Source organism: Papio anubis, chromosome 1, assembly GCF_008728515.1.
Source record: "Papio anubis isolate 15944 chromosome 1, Panubis1.0, whole genome shotgun sequence".
NCBI classification, from domain to species: Eukaryota; Metazoa; Chordata; class Mammalia; order Primates; family Cercopithecidae; genus Papio; species Papio anubis.
Window position 1 is genome coordinate 113,379,853 of NC_044976.1, and position 18,960 is coordinate 113,398,812.

General features: G+C 41.2%; 1 protein-coding gene across 2 annotated transcripts in view; it reads right to left on the reverse strand.

Annotated features, from left to right (window-relative positions):
* Positions 1-2,536: 2,536 nt before the first annotated feature.
* TSPAN2 (tetraspanin 2) overlaps positions 2,537-18,960 on the reverse strand; it is a 42,310-nt gene continuing 25,886 nt past the window's right edge. Inside the window, exons 3-8 of one of the 2 annotated variants that reach the window (XM_003892447.4) lie at positions 17,558-17,655; positions 15,758-15,832; positions 14,173-14,271; positions 12,824-12,895; positions 6,695-6,778; positions 2,537-3,871 (exon numbers count right to left, since the gene is read on the reverse strand). In XM_003892447.4, coding sequence (XP_003892496.1) covers positions 3,806-3,871; positions 6,695-6,778; positions 12,824-12,895; positions 14,173-14,271; positions 15,758-15,832; positions 17,558-17,655 — 494 coding nt within the window. In that variant the 3' untranslated portion in view covers positions 2,537-3,805. The remainder of the gene's footprint in view (positions 3,872-6,694; positions 6,779-12,823; positions 12,896-14,172; positions 14,272-15,757; positions 15,833-17,557; positions 17,656-18,960) is intronic. The other variant, XM_009216080.2, reaches the window with a different exon arrangement.

Below are 18,960 nucleotides of genomic sequence, written 5' to 3' on the forward strand. Positions count from 1 at the left end.
TATTTCTCACCCTACACAAAATTCAAATGTATTAAAGACTTAAATGTAAGACCTGAAACTATGAAACTACTAGAAGAAAACACTGGGAAAATGCTTCAGGACACTGGTGTGGGCAAATATTTTTGGGGTAAAACCTCAAAAGCACAGGCAACCAAAGTAAAAATTGACAAATGGGATTACATCAAGCTAAAAAGTTTCTGCACAACACAGGAAGCAATCAACAGTCACTATGCAAAACAGTTTGAAGGTTCCTCAAAAAACTAAAAATAGTACTACCATATGACTCAGCAATCCTACTGCTGAGTATATATCCAAAAGATAGAAAATCAGTATATCAAAGAGATGTCTGCATGTTCATATTTATTACAGCACTATTCACAATAGCCAAGATGCAGAATTAATCCAAGTGTCCATCAACAGATGGATAAAGAAAATGTGCTATATACACACGAGGAAATATTACTCAGCCATGACAATGGCTGATTAATGAATAAAATCCTGTCAATTGCAGCAACATGGATAGAATTGGAGGATATTAAGTGAGATAAACCAGGCACAGAAAGACAAATATCATCAAGATAAATCATGTTCTCAGTCACATGTGGGAGCTATAAAAATTGATCTCATGGAGGTAGTAAATACAATGGTGCTTACCAGAAGCTGGAAACGAGAGCAGGCAGGGAGGGATGAAGAGGGGTTGATTACTGGGTACAAAAATACAGTTAGATAAAATGAATAAGTTCTAATATTTGGTAGCACAATAAGGTGACTATAGTTAACAATAATTTATTATATATTTTAAAAGGCCTAGGAGATCTGGAATGTTCCCAACACAAAGAAATGATAAATATTTCATGTAATAGATTTCCCAATTACCCTGATGTGATTATTACACATTGTATGCTAATATCAAAATATCACATATATCCCATAAATATGTACAACTATTATGTAATAAAAAATAAAAATTAAAAAAATAAAGTATATGAGAGGATATGCATAGGTTATATGCAAATACCACACAATTTTATATAAGGGGCTTGGACATCTGTGGATTTTGGTATCCACAGGGGATCCTGGAACCATTGTCCTATGAATACTGAGAGATGACTGTATATGCAATAACAGTCCTTAGGGTGTTGCTTTTAAGTCAACTATCAATAGCAAATTATAGAAGGGTTACCACTCTGTTTTTTTTTAATCACATTATTTGATTGGTAGTTAGACATTTAGATAAGTTGGGTGAAGGTTTGTAGAAAGATACTATAGGACTTTAAGATAAATCAAGCAAGCAATTTCAGTATATAGAAAATTTAATATGAAATCACTTAAAATATTTCAACATTAAGAAGTTTTAGTTCAGTGCCTTGGCATGAGACGTTTAAAAGCATATTGGGGTCTAATCTCAAATTAGTTCAGGGGAACAGAAATAACTGAAAATTTATGTATATGTGTGTGTGTATACACACACATATATACACACACACATATCTATATATACATGTATATATTCAAATTATATATGTATAAAGATATTTGTAGAATCAAGATATATAGGGATTATATATCTATATATAGATATACTATATGTGTCTATTTATACAGATATATGTATCTTCCTGTGTGTATCTGTATATATACATGTATATACATGTGTATACACTATATACACAGACACACACATATAAAATCTATTGTAGCTTAGTGGTGGAATTTTCTAATTTTTCTCACACACATATTTTGGAAAGCTTACCCCCAAAGGGGCACATTAACCGTACATGGAACAGAACCCTTCTCTTCTACTTTAATTCATTTCTTTTTAAATTTATTTATTTCTATTCTTCCACTTTCAACTATTGCAGCCTCCTTTCAAGTTGTTAATTCAGATAGGAAATTAAACTCACTTTTGTGGAATCAGAGATAATTCTGAGTTGGAAAGAACCTGAGTATGCACTTGGGCCTGTTTCCTGTCTTCAGGCAAAGAGATAAACTAAAGCTAAGAGAGATGGACTGTCTGTTCTTTGCCTAAAAGGTCACATTTCTGAACTACTGGGGTACAAACTATATTTCATGAAGTAATTTTTGTAAAATAATTTTTCTTTAGCTATAGACACAGTAAAGTAGCTACGTATAATTAAGTTTTTAGCTTGCCTCAAATATGACCTTTGTTCTTCTGGAAAATTTTCCTCCAAAATCAGTAGCAGTAGCAAGTATGGCAGAAAGAGAAATGTGGTTCTCCATGGGAGAGAGACTATTTCAAGCAGTTATATCTTTTTAGCAAAATGTTTTGTGAGGTTTTTTGGGAGTGTGACACTTTTAGTGCACACTCAAAGACTTGTGTTTTCACATGTATAGAAGTTCACTTGGGGGTTTCCAAAGCCTCCCGTATTTTCACTTAAGTGTGGTCTTATAAAACGCAGTTTTAAAAAAATCTATGGTTTACTAAATGTAACATGTTAAAAATTACTGAAAAATTTGCCAATGTAAATCCTAAATTTAGGTTTACTAACTTAAAATGAAGCATTAAGACCAAAAAAAAATTTGAAAATTTTATTTTCACAGGGGATTTGCACAAAAAGAACATATTTTTGTCCTGTGTGTATATAAGCATTTTTCTTTCCTTAACTTGTTTCTGTTGTCTGCACACAACTAGAAGATGCTTTTCTTTATTTTGGTTTGGCCAAAGATGCTAATGGTTAAATTATGAAGGACTTTGTTTTACTTATTTTAAGTGGTGAAAACTGTAGTTCTTAACTATAAAGAATTATCCAGGTGGAGATATAAGAAAAATACAAAAAATTGGGAAAACATGTAAACATAAGTTATGAGGTATTTCAAAGATACAGTGCCAGTAAAAATTCTCTTTCCCACAATTTTCAACTGCCAGATCTCTTGCTTTAGTCTTTTTGTCCTTATATTTGGAGAAACAGAAGAGTTTGAGATAAAAGTCCCTTTGAGGATGTGAGGGTTGCAGTAGTTTACAGCAGGGTCAGAAAAGGAAAGTAATAAAGCAATATTTACGTGTTTTTGTATAAGAACAAAAATATTTCCTTAAAAAGTTGTTAAAAGGTTTTTAGTCCTATAAACACTCACTTTTATAGGGCACATGATTGTCTGTGTGACTTCTCTTTCCAGAGGAAGACTTTTTTATTTTTAAATTCTAGGAAAGCATGACTTATTCAAATTAGATTTTCCATGCTATATTTAGTTTTACAGATGTGTTTAGTTCTAAAACTGTGGTTTACTGTATTCTGGGGAGAGCATGTATATAAAAAAAAACCCAGGACACTCTTACAACCAACTTAGATACAGTCAGTTTTAACACTCCACTGTGATCTCTCAATTCTTACAGCTTATTGCTTCCATTAAGAAGAAATCTCTGAATTCTCTGCATCTAATTTTCGATGGCTACAGTCTGAGAAACTGACCCATTATCACTTTTTCTAAATAACCAAGTTCTCAAAGTTTCTGAAAGCTCTTTGATCTTTTTTTCTGGGAGTGAAATAGGTTGTTTCTCTTATATAACAAGAATCAGGAATTCCCAGCAAACAGATTTCATTATGTATAAAGCATATTTCAGAAACACACAGACCACACATGAATATGCTCTCAGTCAACATTCACAGGCATTCACTCAAGGGGTAAACCAGTAATGAGTCAAACATATGTACTCATGCAAATGTACAATTGACAGCAAATTATTTTAGATACTAATGTCATTTCAGTATTAAAAATGAGCTGGGAGACAGCTCCTGTGACATTTGGTATGAAAGCTTTAGATTGCAGTTTTCATGTAGAAGTAGCTTCATATCACATCTCGTGAGTTTCGTATCGCACAGCAGAGGACCATACTGAATATCATGCCAAAGATCTGAAACAGAAGGAAACACTCATCAGTGACTTTGAAATGGGTACTGATTGGTAAAATGTTCAGCAGATTTTCTGTGTGTCTAACTCAAGTTAACAAATAATTATAACCAATTATTACCAGTTACAAATGACATTTTAGTATGTTACTTAAGGTTGGCTATGGGGTAAAGATTTCCAGATTAACTGTTTAAATGTATATGATTATTGTTAACAAGTAACAAGACTCTGCTTTAAAGGAACCTACCCTGCTTTAGAATTATAGAACCGTTCTGAATACTTGTGAAAGACAGATACAATACTGGCTTTGGAATTTTATATTTCAGGTTAATCCCAGATCTCTTTTATAAGTTTATTTTGAAAATTGTGTTCATAACCATTTGTTGTTTAGATATGCTTGTGGTCTAAATAATTTTCTATTGTTGGAAAAGCTCTGATTTTTTACAACAGTGTCTGTATATAAAAAAATGGAGTATCAGCTGGGTGCAGTGGCTCATGCCTGTAATCCCAGCACTTTGGGAGGCTGTGGTGGGAGGATCGCTTGAGCTCAAGAGTTCTAGACCAGCCTGGGAAACATGGTGAAACCCTGTCACTACAAAAAATACAAAAATTAGCTGAGCACGGTAGTGTGTCCCTACAGTCCCAGGTGCTTGGCAAGCTGAGGCGGGAGGATCGCTTGAGCCCAGGAGGTCGAGGCTGCAGTGAGCTATGATCGCACCAATTCACTCCCTGGTGACAGAGAACCTGTCTCACAAAAAAAGAAAAAAAAAGTGGAGCATCACTTCATTTTTGGTCCATTTTTAAGGGCAAATGATGCTTCACTGTTTAATTCAACAGTTTTAGCAAAGCATAAACTAGTGTTTATACTATGATATTATTGACTTTTACCTTTTGGATAGTTCTCTGAGAAGTCAAATACTTGATTGAAATCAATATCCACTTCCATGGTTTAAATAGAAGAATGCCAAAGATTCTTCTTGTCTGCAGTTATTTCCCCTACAATTTTGTAGAGCCCATGAAACCCTATCTGTAGGCACCATTCTATAAACTACTGTCAATGCTTATTTTAAAAAATGGGTACTATAACTTTCTGGTTCTCTCCTCAATTCCATCCTAGGTCAGACTAAGATCTGTAAATGTTAAATTCAATAAGATGAATGATCAGTTGTTTTGAAAAGGGAGGGACAGAAGCAGGTAAGGGTATGGCCAGGAACAGGATTTCAAGCTTCTGGATAACAGGACTAAGTACCAGTATGTAGCACAGGAGACACCCAATGGACATTTAGTTAACTGATTACATTGTGCAACTCTCACTTTACAGAGAAAAGAACTAACGAAGAAACCTGGAGGTGCCGACTCAAGATAGACTTGCTATGGGCATTTCCCTTTTACCACTGCCATAAGGTTGGATGTAATCTCTACCCCATCCTGGCTTCAGTGAGACTTCTTCAGTCTCAGCCTACTGCTGACACGAGTCAGGGGTGAATGCTTCTAGGCTGCTCATTTGCTGAGATTGTGAAACTCTCCATTATGTAGCACATGCTCAGACCTGCCTCAGGATTGTCCTTTGGGGAGCTGCGGAACTGCAGCCAGGCTATCCCCAGAGCAGGTGGGGAGGACCTGAGAGCTGTCCCTTGATTTGGAGGGCCTCAGCCGAGTATTTCCAGCCACTTCCCCACCCCTCTGTGCTCTAAATACAGAAAAGGGGAAGGCGCTTGTGTGTCCCCTGATAACTGCAAATTCACTGATTTCCTCACAATTCCCACAGCCCTGGCCTTAGTTTAGGCCATGAATTAATCTACATAGAGGGCTAGAGACTAAGTGCCATCTCAGTATTAGCTATCATCACCCAACCCCTGGAAAATGGAAATCACCCTTTAACCAGCCTCCCAAATCCAATCTTGCCTCCCTCCAACCTTTCCTCTATCCTCTACCACAGGTTCTTCCAACCCTTGGTGACTCCCCTCTCCTTAAGGATGAAGCCCACCCTTTCAAAGGGGCATGCAAAGACCTCAATGATGTAGACGCAACACTCTCTCCATTACCATCTCTCGCAACTCCTGCCATACCTGTCCCCTGCTCTCCGTTCTTCCCACACACTCTTCTTTTGTACTTTAGAAGTACAGAGCCACCTGGTGGTGGCCTGGATGCACTACGCTTAATACCTTCTATGGCATTGCCTTTGCCTGGTAGATTATTCAGAGAGCTGGCATTTGTTGAGTGCTATATGTCCCAGACACTTTACCTGTAATAATTTGTAATACTACTTTATATGTAGTATCCCATTTAATTTTCACGGCAGTCTTATGAGGTTTATATATGAACAAGATGAGGAAATTGAGGTGTAGAGAAGTTAAGAAACTTTCCTATGATCCCAGAGTTTGCAAGTGGTGGAGTCTAGAGTTAAATCCAAACTATGTGATGCCAGAGCTCGCCCTATTAATCTCTATGCTCTGCTGCCTCTTAAAATCATAGATGAGAGAGATTAACCTGATATGTTGCATTGAATTTGTAACAGTAGAAAGAGACCCAGAACTGAAAATCACTTATCTGGGTTACGGATGGTAGCCTTAAAATGGGAAGTTAATAACAATGGTACACTCAAGGTCATAATGAGTTAAAGTTGAAATTTGTATTATATTTTAGAGGACAAACTATTAATATATTTAATGAGCTTTGTTCTTAGAAGATATAACACATTGTGAACAAAGGTCTTTTTTCTTTATGAGAATTCTCTCTTAAGATACTATCACACTTGAAGAGAAATAAGATGCAAAGTTTCAAGGCTTTTAGAGGGCAAAAAAGGTAAGTTCTAGAACTTTCTCACCGTGAGACCTGCAATTCCAATACCGACAATTCCAATGAGCTGGAGCTTAACACTGATTATGGTCTCAATTTCATCGATGCAATTCTGTTTTGAGGAAAAAAAGCCAGGAATAAAAACTGTTTGTATGTGTCAATCATTACCCTGATCCAATCCTTTCCATCCCTACAGTTCATTCTATGAGAGTCAATCCACGCCAGCTTCTACTCGTGTTTCAACAATTCATCTTTGGTAACATCATCTAGATAAACTTAACGCAAAAATGCAGTTTGGGGAAAAAAATAGAAGTCTCTCTTTTGGGTGAGATTTTCATGTTTAGGACATTGGCTTCTTCAGAGCCCTGAAATATAACTGGAGGAAGCTATTTGTCTGGTTCCAAGGAATCTAAAAATTTGGAGCCACTTCTTACTTGTAGCAAATAAGTAAAATGCCCTTAAAACAATAACTCTTTGTTTTCATATTGTCATTTACAGTTTAAAATACTTTCTATGTCTTTGATCCAATTTACTATGCAAGGTAGGCATGACCTATTAAGAAACTAAAAAGTCTTAACAGGTTCAAGTTAAACAAAGGAAAGCCAAGAATTAGAAAAGCCAAGTCTTGGGAGCTCTAAAGACCATTCTTTTCTGTGGTGGCTGGGCTGGGCTGGGTGGGTTCCTATCCTTTCATCTGTGCCCATAAGAGACCTGTGTAGCATAGATTCAAAGGGCCTTCATGGATGTGGGGAAACTTAGACAGAAAGCCAAATAGATCACCTGTAACTATTATTAGTTTCCCCAACTTCAAACACTCCTATTTGGAGTGCTCTTAAATAGCCGGATGCTCTCAATCCAACAGTATCCCCGGGTTACTGTTCAGATCTGTTCGCTTGTCACTGGTTGGTTCCTTCTGATACCATCTGAGCTATGTGAAACCCTCACTTCTCTCTTTGTATTTCCGATCACACTTCATTCATTCAACAAACATTTCTTGAGCATCTACCTTGCGTTAGTCACTGGAAGAGGGGTGGCAGATGCAGAGACAATAGGATATGGTTTCTCCTGCTTTCTGGGAATTCACAGTTTAGAGAAGGACACAGATCCACAAGAGAAAGCTATAATACATTCTGACAAAAGTATGAAAACTACTGTTCTATAGAGTGGCTCCCTTACTTAGTAGAAAAAATAAGAGTCAACCTATAGCAATTCTTTCACTCTTCCTCTCCTTCTCCTATACACTTAGATGCTCCCTTCCTTCAGTGCCAGGCATTGCTGTAGGTAGCAAGCACACTCCTGACTCCTTTTTCTCTGATCAGAGCCAAAGAGGTACCCTTCTCTGTTGAAAGTTAACCTCGTGGCTGGGTGTGGTGGCTTACACCTGTAATCCCAGAACTTTGGGAGGCCGAGGTGGGTGGTTCACCTGAGGTCAGGAGTTCGAGATCAGCCTGGTCAACATGGCAAAACCCCATCTCTGCTAAAAATACAAAAATTAGCTTGGCATGGTGGCACCTGCCTGTAATCCCAGCTACTAGTGGGGCTGAGGCAGGAGGATCACTGGAACCTGGGAGGTGGAGGTTGCGGTAAGCCAAGATTTTGCCACTACACTCCAGCCTGGGCAGCAGACTGAGACTCCGTCTCAATAAACAAATACATAAATAAAAATAAAATAAAGTTAACCTCATATCCTGCTTTGGGTCTCTCCCTCAGCTCCTCAGGAAGCCTGTGCTGCCAGTTACTTTTTTTCCTTCCTATACATTCAGCCTCTCCTTATCCATTGACATTTCCACTTATCCTATTACCATGCTCAAGTTCTTCAATCAAAACAAACAAAACAACACTCAAGATTGTCCTCCTCTAGTTCTGCCATTAGGCCCTCCTTCCCTTCATTGCCAGTTTCTTTTTGTAAAAACCAAATGTACAAAAGATATATTGGCTTTAGTCACAAAAGGAATACATGCTTCTTGTAGAAATCTAGAAAAGAGATTTTTTTTAAAAAAGAAGCATCTGTACTCTCACCACAAAAGGTAATAAATTTGTTGGTGATACTTACACACACAAACACACCTACACCCTTAGGTCATTCTTTATATTCAACAGTGTGCTTTTTTAACTTAACAACTTCAAAAATGCCTTGTTTCACTAAAAAATTCTTCGAAATCATGATTCTTTTTTTTTGGAGACAGAGTCTTGCTCTGTCACCCAGGCTGTAGTGCAGTGGCGCAATCTCAGCTCACTGCAACCTCTGCCTCCCAGGTTCAAGTGATTCTCCTGCCTCAGCCTCCTGAGTAGCTGGGATTACAGGCACATGCCACCATGCCCGGCTAATTTTTGTATTTTTAGTAGAGACAGGATTTCACCGTTGTTGCCCAGGGTGGTCTTGAACTCCTCAGCTCAGGCAATTCACCTCCCTCTGCCTCCCTAAATGCTGGGATTACAGACGAAATCATGATCCTTAATGGTGGTAAAACATTTCATCATATGAATAGACCACAATTTATCTAAACAATCCCCTACTGCCATATATTAACAGCCTATCCAGCGTTTTGTTCTTATGAATAACATGTAATGAACAAAATGGTTTGCACAAAAATGTCTGTCTGCATTTCTGATTCGTTTTCCTTAGAATAAACTCCGAGAAGTGGAATTTCTGGATAGAAGGGCATAAACACATTTCATCCTCCAGTCTTACACAGTCATACTGATCTTTAAAACTATTTACTATTTTCTCTGAACATGCTCATCACATCACTCTTACCAAAACTGTGTATTATTAAGGGGAAAAAAAAAACTTGGTCAATTTCATAGGTTAAACAACAGCATCTCTTCATTTTAATGTGCTATTAATTTTAAATATTACTTTTAATTTCCTATATTTTCTATATGTTTAATGGTAATGTGGACTTTGGCTTTTGTAAACTTTCTTTTTGTGTCCTTGGCTCAAATCCAAACTTCTTGAAAGGATGCTCTCTCTCCTCACATCTTGCTCTCTGAAACCTGGGCTCTGTCCTCACTCCATCCCTCACAGCACGCACCAGTTGGTTCCTTACATGCTAAATCCTGCCAGCTTTTCAGTAGTTATTAGTGGACCTTCTTAGGCTTTTAGTTCCCCACACAAACCATGGCATTTCTACCTCTGTGCTGTTGTTTACCCTGGTCTCTCTGCAGGCAGGCCTCCCCCTCCTGCTTCCTGCCCAATGCTAGCATAATTACTTTCCATTCTTGAAGATTTAGCTGAGACAGCATTACCTCCAGTCAGCCTTCCCCATCCCCCAGCCTCTGGCCTCTCCTAAGTGTCTTTCCCTCTGTGCTTTCGGAGCATGATGCACATTCCATGCATGCCTAATCACTGCACTGTACGGACTTCATGTTCATCCCTCCTACTAGACTGCAATGCAAGCTCCTTGGGAGTAGGAACCTTTTCTCCTTCCCCTTTGCATCCACAGTGCCGAACATAAGGTAGGCAGCTGATCAATACGGAATTGCCCTCAACAGCAGCATATGGGCCTGGTGACCATTCCCTCTCCTTCCTGCAGTGTCTCCTCACTTGTGTCTGGCTGCCCCTCCCAGTTTCCTTCTTTGGCACCTCTTCTTTTGCCCACCCTTAAATGTGGTTGTTCCCCAGTGCTCTATCCTCATCCTTCTTTTCTTCCAAGTCTAATGAATCAAATCCGTATTTATAGCTTTAAGTTTCCCATCAAGTGCTGACACTCAGACCTCTTTCCTGAGCGACAAACCAGATTTTCCAACTGCCTACTGGATATTTCCACTTGGAAGTGCCACTGGTTCCTCAAAATCACCATGTTAAACACAAAGCTCATTTTTCTCCACAACTGGCTCCTTTTCCTCTCTCCCTCAGCTCCGTAAATGACACCATCATCTACGTAGGTGGTGAAGCCAAAAACCCAGTGGTGGATTCTCCTCTCTTCTCTGATTTTTAACTGGTCACCACTCCTATAGACGTCACTTTCTAAAAGACCCTCTTTAACATCTCTTGCTAACAACAAGGGCAGCAGCCTTCCCAATGGGTCTCTCAGCTCAACGCTATTCATTTTCCATCAATCCTCTATGCTGCCACTAGAGCAAATTTGGTAAAATGCAGATCCCATCCCAGATTCTACCTTCAATGGCTTCCTAAGCTAGCAGCATGAAGGCTAGACTTTTGGTCTCACAAGAGTGCCCTTGGCCCTTTGAGTACGGGTCCCTCCTTTCTGAAGTACTCATGTCCCACGGGCAACCTGGGCTTTCAGACACTTCTGCTGCTGGCACTCGCCTGCAGACAGCTACCTTTTCTCTCCTCCATGCCTTTGCCCTGTGTTTCTGCCAGAAATATCCCATCCCCAAAAAAAATATTTTTTGCTTGCTTACTGAACTCCTAGTCATCCTTCAAAATTCATCCTGAGAATCACATCAGGGAAGTGCCTGTGGACCCTGGAATCCTATGCCCGGTTTGTCTGCTGCACTGTCCTGCATAGCCTTAACTCAGCCCACGTGCTGTACATGGGTCCTGTGCGGGTCTCCCCTGCCAGACGTGAGCGCTTTGAGGGCAGTGCTGTCTTGTTCATTTCATCCAACTCAGAAAGACCCAACCAGTGTTAAATGGGCAATTCGGGACACAAGCTGGAGTTAAAATCTCATCCACCCCATTCACAGCCGAGGATCTAAGAACATCTACATTATTGTCTCCATAGTCTCATAGTTCCCTCTCTCGTTCCCACATTGTATTTTTCCCCAATTACTTTGCTGACACTGTATGACAAAAGTCATTAATGATATTCTAACCAACAAATCCAACAAACTATTTTTGGTCTTCATTTACTTGTCTCTTCCCAGCATTTGACTTTATGGGTGAACCATCTCCACCTTGGCTTCCAAAGTAGACTCTGACTCCTCCTTCACAGTCTCTTATGCTGGCTTCTTGGCCTCAGTCTGCCCCTGAAATGAGGGAGCCCCTGCTCCTTCCTTGTTCTGTTCACTCTCCCTGGTGCTCTCGTTCACTCCGAGGGCTTCAGCTACGGCCAAACTGCTCAGTTTCCCACACCGTGTCTTCATCTCAGCCTACCCGTAAGTCGACAGGCACCTAAAGTACAAACTTGACCAAAACCAGAGTTGTCATCTGTCTCCAGGATCTGCCCCTTTCCCTATATTCAGGGAGTGGAACCTCTACCCACCCAGCCACCCAAGCCGAAGTCTGGAAATCTTAGCCCCCTTCCTTCCATTCACTCACCACTTATACCCACTAAGTCACCCAGGCCTGTTGATTTTGCCTCCTGAACGTCTCTTCAACTGTCACGTCCTTTCCATCCCTACTGTTTCTGACTTGCTGTGGCCGCTCATCCTCTCTTATCAGGGTGACCACAAGTGCCACCTAAGTGGTCTTCCTCCATTACTCTCCAACCCTATTCTATCCTTCACACCCCAGCGGCCTGAAAATACTCTCTACAACTCAAAGCGGATTTGCGCATTCTCTACTAAAATCAATGGCTTCCTCAAACTTCCAGGTGTAAAATCCTGCCTTTGCCTGCTTTTCTCAACATGTTACCCAGCGCTCTCTGTGGGCTCCCTGTTCTCCTGCAGTCCTGGAGTTTTTCAGGTGGCCGTGTCTGTGTTCCTGCTGCTTCCTGGGCTTGGAATGACCTTCCTTTGTTAGAACTCAGCTCGGGGACCCACTCCTCTATGAACCTTTCCTAAATCTGCTGCTTTAGGGCTCCCTGTTCAGACTTCTTACATAGCACTACTGCCCTCGACTAAGTCTGTGAGGCTGCTGAGCACAGGGACCATGTCTTTTTCATCTCAGAGTTCCCAGAAACTGGCATAGTGTCTGATGCACAGAACTGAATAAAGGAAGCATTTATCAGTGCTTGGAGAGGTGTGGGACAACATTCTTGTGCACAAACTTCAGCCCTGGTGACCTTAATTAATACCATAAGCAGGTGGCATCACTACTGGAAGTTGGCATACCATCTTTCCCCAGGGCATCGGGGGACTGTGACACCGCATTGCTTCACTTATTTCACATGGAATGAGGCCAAGCCACAGAAGCCACTGAGAGAGGGCTTCCCAGAATCCCTGAGGTAGGAACTGAGCCCCTAGCCCTACCCTGAAGGCAAAAACGCCTCACAGTACAGGTAGAGCAGGAACCTTGGTAGAAGCTTACCTTGTGTCCTAGAAGCTCCTTTGGGCATGTAGGCTGAACCTGTTCGGAGCTTTCCTTCCCACAGCACTGAAACTAGAGAGTCAGAAAAGAGACTTCAGGGCCAGGAAGGAGGAGCAGCAGCTACAAGTCTGGGCACCCTGCTAAGGACTGGGGTGCCAAGGCGGCAAAGCAGCTCCGAAGCCCAGTCACTGCAACCCAGACTGCTATTTCTGGAAGGAGAGCGAAGAATCACACAATCATGCTGGCAAAACAAGAAAATGACTTCGCTAAAGCCATCTGAGTTTATGATGGGAAGTGACTCAAGGCAACCCAAACAAGGCAAGAAGCTAATTGACAGTGTCTGTGTAAATTGTTGCTTTTTAGAAAGGGGTTGGGGCTTTAGATTCCTTCTTTCAGACTGGGGGTCATTTAACCTGCTGAGGAGCTCAAGTTTTAAGAGCTTCAGGAAGGACTCATTAGCTGGGAATAGTCTGGGAAAGAGGGGAGAAGTGGCTGCAGGAAATTCCAGGGTCCGAAAGACCAGATTTGAAGATTGGCCAGCAAACAGGTATCCTGCCTAAGGCTAGCTGGCCCTTTAAGACAAAAGAACCTGTGTGCTGCCTCAGGTCCGGAGGGCAGCTGAGGTGAAACTGTGTAAATGTATAAATGGTAGCCACTTTCCAGGACATAACCTGTCCTAGACGAGAACTAGGTACCTGAAAACACCTGACCCAGGAATTCACAGCTACTTCTCCATATCACAGTGTCTAAAAAATGAGAATGACTCTGGCCTGGCCCATCTCCTCTGCAAGCCTTCCGTGATTAACTGCATGTAGCTCTGAGCACTCCATGGACAGTACAGTCCCACTGAATGTTCCAGAAGGGAGTGTAGCTATCTCCCATGACCCTTCATTTTCCAAATGAGAGAGTTGAGTGGGTATCAGGGAGGCCAAGTAACTCGCTCAAGGTCACGAGGCTGTGAAGTGGCAGAGCGGCAGCTAGAAATTAGCTTTTCTGACTTAAAGATCACACTTGTTTCTGTTACACCACAATGCTGCCCTCTGACACAGCCTGCTATTTATTTGGGCTCCTTTCTCCGTAACCTTGTTTGTGCTCTTTTGTCTCTTTGGGGCATGTGTCTTTTGGGTTCATGCTCTTCTGTCCCTCTTGTGAACTCTGTGTGACAGGCATCTTTCCCTTCAAGGGTTCCACACATAATGCAAACTATGGCCCTCGAAAGGGCTAAAATAGGGGGTGCTACTTGGCTTTACTGAATTTATTTTTATTTTTCATCCTGGTGATTGGTGAGAACCTGGCTCAGACATAATCTTCAGAAGCTGCGATTTGAAGGAAGAAGTGAAGTTACTCACTGTTGAGTGGAAGGTGATGAGCGTCCCATTGCCTTTTCCCCTGTCTTTAAGGTAATCATTATAAGCCTCTTCATACATGGTCTGAACATGGCGGATAGCCTGAAAAAATACCAGGAAAAATGAGGGACTACTGAGTGGGAAGTTTCAAACATTCTCCTTTCATCAAGGAAAATCCCTGCTTCCACATCTTTCAAAAATACTGCCTTTCTCATAAGAATGATACAGTGGACTCTGGGGACCTGAGGGAAAGGGTAGGAGTGGGGTGAGGGATAAAAGACTGCACATGGGTACAGCGTACACTGCTCAGGTGATGGGTGCACTGAAATCTCTGAAATCACCACTAAAGAACTTACTCGTGTAACCAAACACCACCTGTTCCCCACAAAACCTGTCGAAATAAAAAAAATACTGCCTTTCCATAGGTATTTTAGGATAATTCTGCACATATGGAGAAGATTATAGTTTCTGGAGTCTCTAAGATGCTTTTGAGGATGGAAGGATAGACTAACCAGAACAATTTTCATGGACTAGAAAGATTTCTGACAGTTCCCAAACCCAGTTGGGCTTCAGCATCAACTGGGCCCCAGATTCCGGGGCTGCACCCAGGTGATTCGGATGCATAGCTAGAATCGGGACTTATACATTCCTGTTACCCCATTGGTTAAAAGCATTCAAATCTTTTTATGACATGGTTTAAAAGATATTCATCACCAAGGAAAACTTTCTACATTCAAATATCATATAAAGCTTAGAGAATGCTTTTTCTAGTATAAAAGCTTGTGATTTCAAATCCACAGAAATCTCAAAAGGTCCTAAGATCCCATTCTACTTCTGTATATAGCTGAATTTAAACTAACCTATGAACACAGCCAGCTACTTTAGAAAAATTCAAAATGAGGTGACATTTACTATTCTACATGTTTACTGTTTTTATAGTCTAAAATAAGTTCATAAACATAATATTAATGACACAGGAGTTAATGTGAAATACAGCAAACTTAAGTTTCCATTCTTTCTCCTTTTCCGTTCCATTCTCTTCTACCCCACAGTGTGTTTTACCCTTCTAGAAAGGCTACTTCCTCTGTGTGTCCTCCTGATAAGCTATTCTGGACATGTAGAGTTGGGCAGCAAATATAAACTGGCTTCACTAGCCCACAGCAGGGCAGGCTCTGGTCTTTGAGAATGAAACGGCCCTGTCCAGGTCAATCCTTAAGAAGAAATGACAGTCTGACAGGGGATGAGAATCTAGATTCTTTCTCAAGTCTGTACTCTAACTCTTACCCCATTTCAAACTGGGGAAGAATCTTAAACTAGAGATCTTTTTTTGTTGTTTTTTTGGTTTTATTATAGACCACTTCATAAGTCTAATGGAAGATATGAACTATCTCTCCAAAAAAATGTGAGCATGTATATATGCCTGCACACTCATACACACATATGCTCAGTTCTGCACACCGCTTCTAAGTTAAAAAGTTCTGTTTAAACTATAATAATGGAGATTATTTGGCTTCTTAATAATATTGTGGGTATCAATATTCTAACACTTTTAACCGTCACAGAAAAACATTATAAGTAATTTACTTACTACCCCCTTGCCTATAAAAGCAAATACTCCAGTGGTTACTTCAGCAGCAAATATCACCAGGAGGCAGGTAAAAAACTGTAGAGGAGAGAAAATACTAATTTCATTAATTTAATACCTTCTTAATTTATATATTTTGCACCTTAGTTTCCTTATGTAATGGCTGAGTCGCTTTCATGTGGTTCATTCATTCATTCATTCATTCACTCATTCATTCAGCAATTGTTTATTGGGCATCTATTCTGCACCAGGTACTGTCCTTGGTGCTGAGTATTCAGTGGTGAACAAGATAATATTCCAATGTCTCTGCTACCACGGACCTTGGATTGGACAGGGGAATATACGATAACTGAGTAAAGAAATTAGAAAGTGAATACGGTAAGTTCAGATAGTGATGTAAAAATCCCACCACCTAGAACACCACCTGGCACCTATGTGCTCAGTAAATACTTGACAAACACAAAAGACCTAGAAAGATATAAAATAAGGCCAGGAGAGAGAGAGTCACTGATGCAACTTGGGCATGGGGAAGGGGGTGACTTGAGACTCTGTGGTCTGGAAAGTCTTCTTTGAGGAGATGGGAGTAGAGGTGAGGGCGTGTCCTTCTGGATGGATTTCTGTTCTGGTCTATGGATTTGCTCTGATCAAACCTAGTTCAGTGATAAACAAGACAGAAATGTGCTCAGCAGTAGGAGAAAGAGAAAGAATGAATGGCAAAGAAAAAAGTTAGACATTTCATGTAGCAAGAGATCAGAGGCTGTGGCCAGAGTTAAAAATCCAAAGATCACAATGAGTAATGAGATGAGAGGCTGCCTCTTAAAACTGCTGTTTCTGACTCCCTGTGGAGAAATATCAACACTTTCTCTCCTCCTGCCCCTCTTCTTCCCTTCCGTTTCTCTTAGGCTACACTGGCATTGAATGTATAGCAGTTAATTGAAATTATTTGATTTTTTTTAAACAGAGGTTGCTTGTTAAAATAAGCCACAAGAGGGATTTTGGTTAAGTTATTGATCTCAAACATAAATGTTTTCCTCGTAGATAACAGTGCTGCCCTGGCTATAGAAACCTTTTAGCTGTGTCATCCACTGTGAAATATATATATACACACACACACATGCATAATGTATACCTATATATGTATATATATACATATATATGTATATGTGTATATACACATATATGTATACATACATATATATACACACACATACATACATATTTTTGAGAACAATCATAGTCACCCCTTACAATTACTAAGTACTTTTACTCCCAAAACATCTTTACACCAATGACCTCATTTCTTTTCACACTTCTCATATGAGGCAGGAGCAAAGATAATATTTTTTTTCTTTTTTCTTTTTTCAAGACAAGGTCTTGCTCTGTCGCCCAGGTTGGAGTGCAGTGGTACAGTCATGGCTCACTGCAGCCTCCCAACTCCTGGGCTTAAGTGATCCTCCCGCCTCAGCCTCCTGAGTAGCTGGGACCACAGGTGTGTGCCATCACACCCGGTAGAGACTGGGTCTCCCTGTGTTGCCCAAGCTAGTCTTGAACTCCTGGGCTCCAGAGATCCTCCTGCCTCGGCCTCCCAAAGTGATTACAGGTGTGAGTCATAGCACCCGGCCCTAGGTAACATTATTCATATATAAGAGATGGAGAAACCAAGACTGAGGGAGGAAAAGTGCATGCCAAGGGTTCAGAGAGTCCATGGAGGAGCTGCAGCCAGGGGCCAGAGGCACTGACTCCCTTCAGATGCAGGCGGCTCCATCACTCCCATCCCACCATTTACCCCCACGCCCCACTTACTGATCCAAGCACACATTGCGACTCCCTCATGGCTCCACAGCACCCGAAGAAACCCACGGCCATCATCAGGGCCCCGGCTCCAACCAGAACATAGAGCCCTGTGGGGAAGAGATCAGAGGAGACCATTGACAGCCAACCGAATGCCTCCATGACCAACTAGGCTTAAGACTCTGGGCACTGCAGAGCATTCTAATAGTACCACAGGTACTATCCTTACTGCCGTGTTTAACACGGAGGAACTGAGTCCCAGAAGGTTAAGCAGTTCGCATCAGGTCATAGAGCTGGTGCTTGGCAGAGCCGGGAGAAAAATAGCCGTGAGCCTCAAAAGGCTGCCCACATCCCGACTCTGTCCTGCCTCTCCAGTGATGGAGGCAGCCATCATTCAGGTGGGGATTTCACTTACTACTTAGTCAAGCCCCAGGTACATTTCTGACAGAGAAAGAAAAGGGCAGAAGTGCTCTGGTTCTGAGAGAACTAAAGCCAAGCCTTTTTGTATTTCCTTCTCTGATTCTGAGATAAGTTAGAATACAATGTGCGACCTGGCACTTGTCTTACTTGGAATCATATTAATGGTCTCTATTTCATTTTTTGCGTTTTACTCATATGAGTCACCTGGAAACCACGCCCATTAACAGGGAGGGTGGGGGCTGGTGCCCCGCCTCCATGGGGAACCCCTGGGCCTGGCATTCAGGGTGCTTCCTGGGGCTCCTCTGGGTTGCTGATGGTGGTTTGTGGGCAGATCTGACAGTTCACAGACCTACTAGGAGCCACAGGCGAGGCTGCTCTGCTTCCTGCCCCACCCGGGCCTGGCCGCAGGGTTCTTTTCAGGGCCCTGAGGCCCTGCTGCTCTGTAGCCCTGAGGCGGGTATTTATTTCCTGCTGTTCCAGCTCTGGCACCTCCTCCCTTTCCCTTTTCTCTAAAAGAATAATTTCATGAGGGAATGGATGTGGTAATGCGAGAAACGATATCCTATTAAAAATAATAGTGTTGTTGGCCCCACTGCTTAAACACTTTACTGTTTTTAAAAATGTCTTTCACCAAAGGTTTAATATCCAGAATCTATAAGGAACTTAAATCAACAAGCAAAAAGCAAATAACTCCATTAAAAAGTGGGCAAAAGACATAAACAGACAATTCTCCAAAGAAGACACGCAAGCGAGCAACAAACATGAAATAATGCTCGTCATCTGTAATCATCAGAGAAATGCACATCAAAACCACAATGAGATACCATCTCATAACAGTTAGAATGGCTTTTGCTAAAAAGTCAAAAATAACGGATGTTGGCAAGGCTAGGAGAAAAGAGGACACTTTATACACCACTGCGAATGTGAATCAGTACAGCCACTGCGGAGGGCAGTTTGGAGATGATTCAAACAACTGAGTTGAACTACCACTCGAC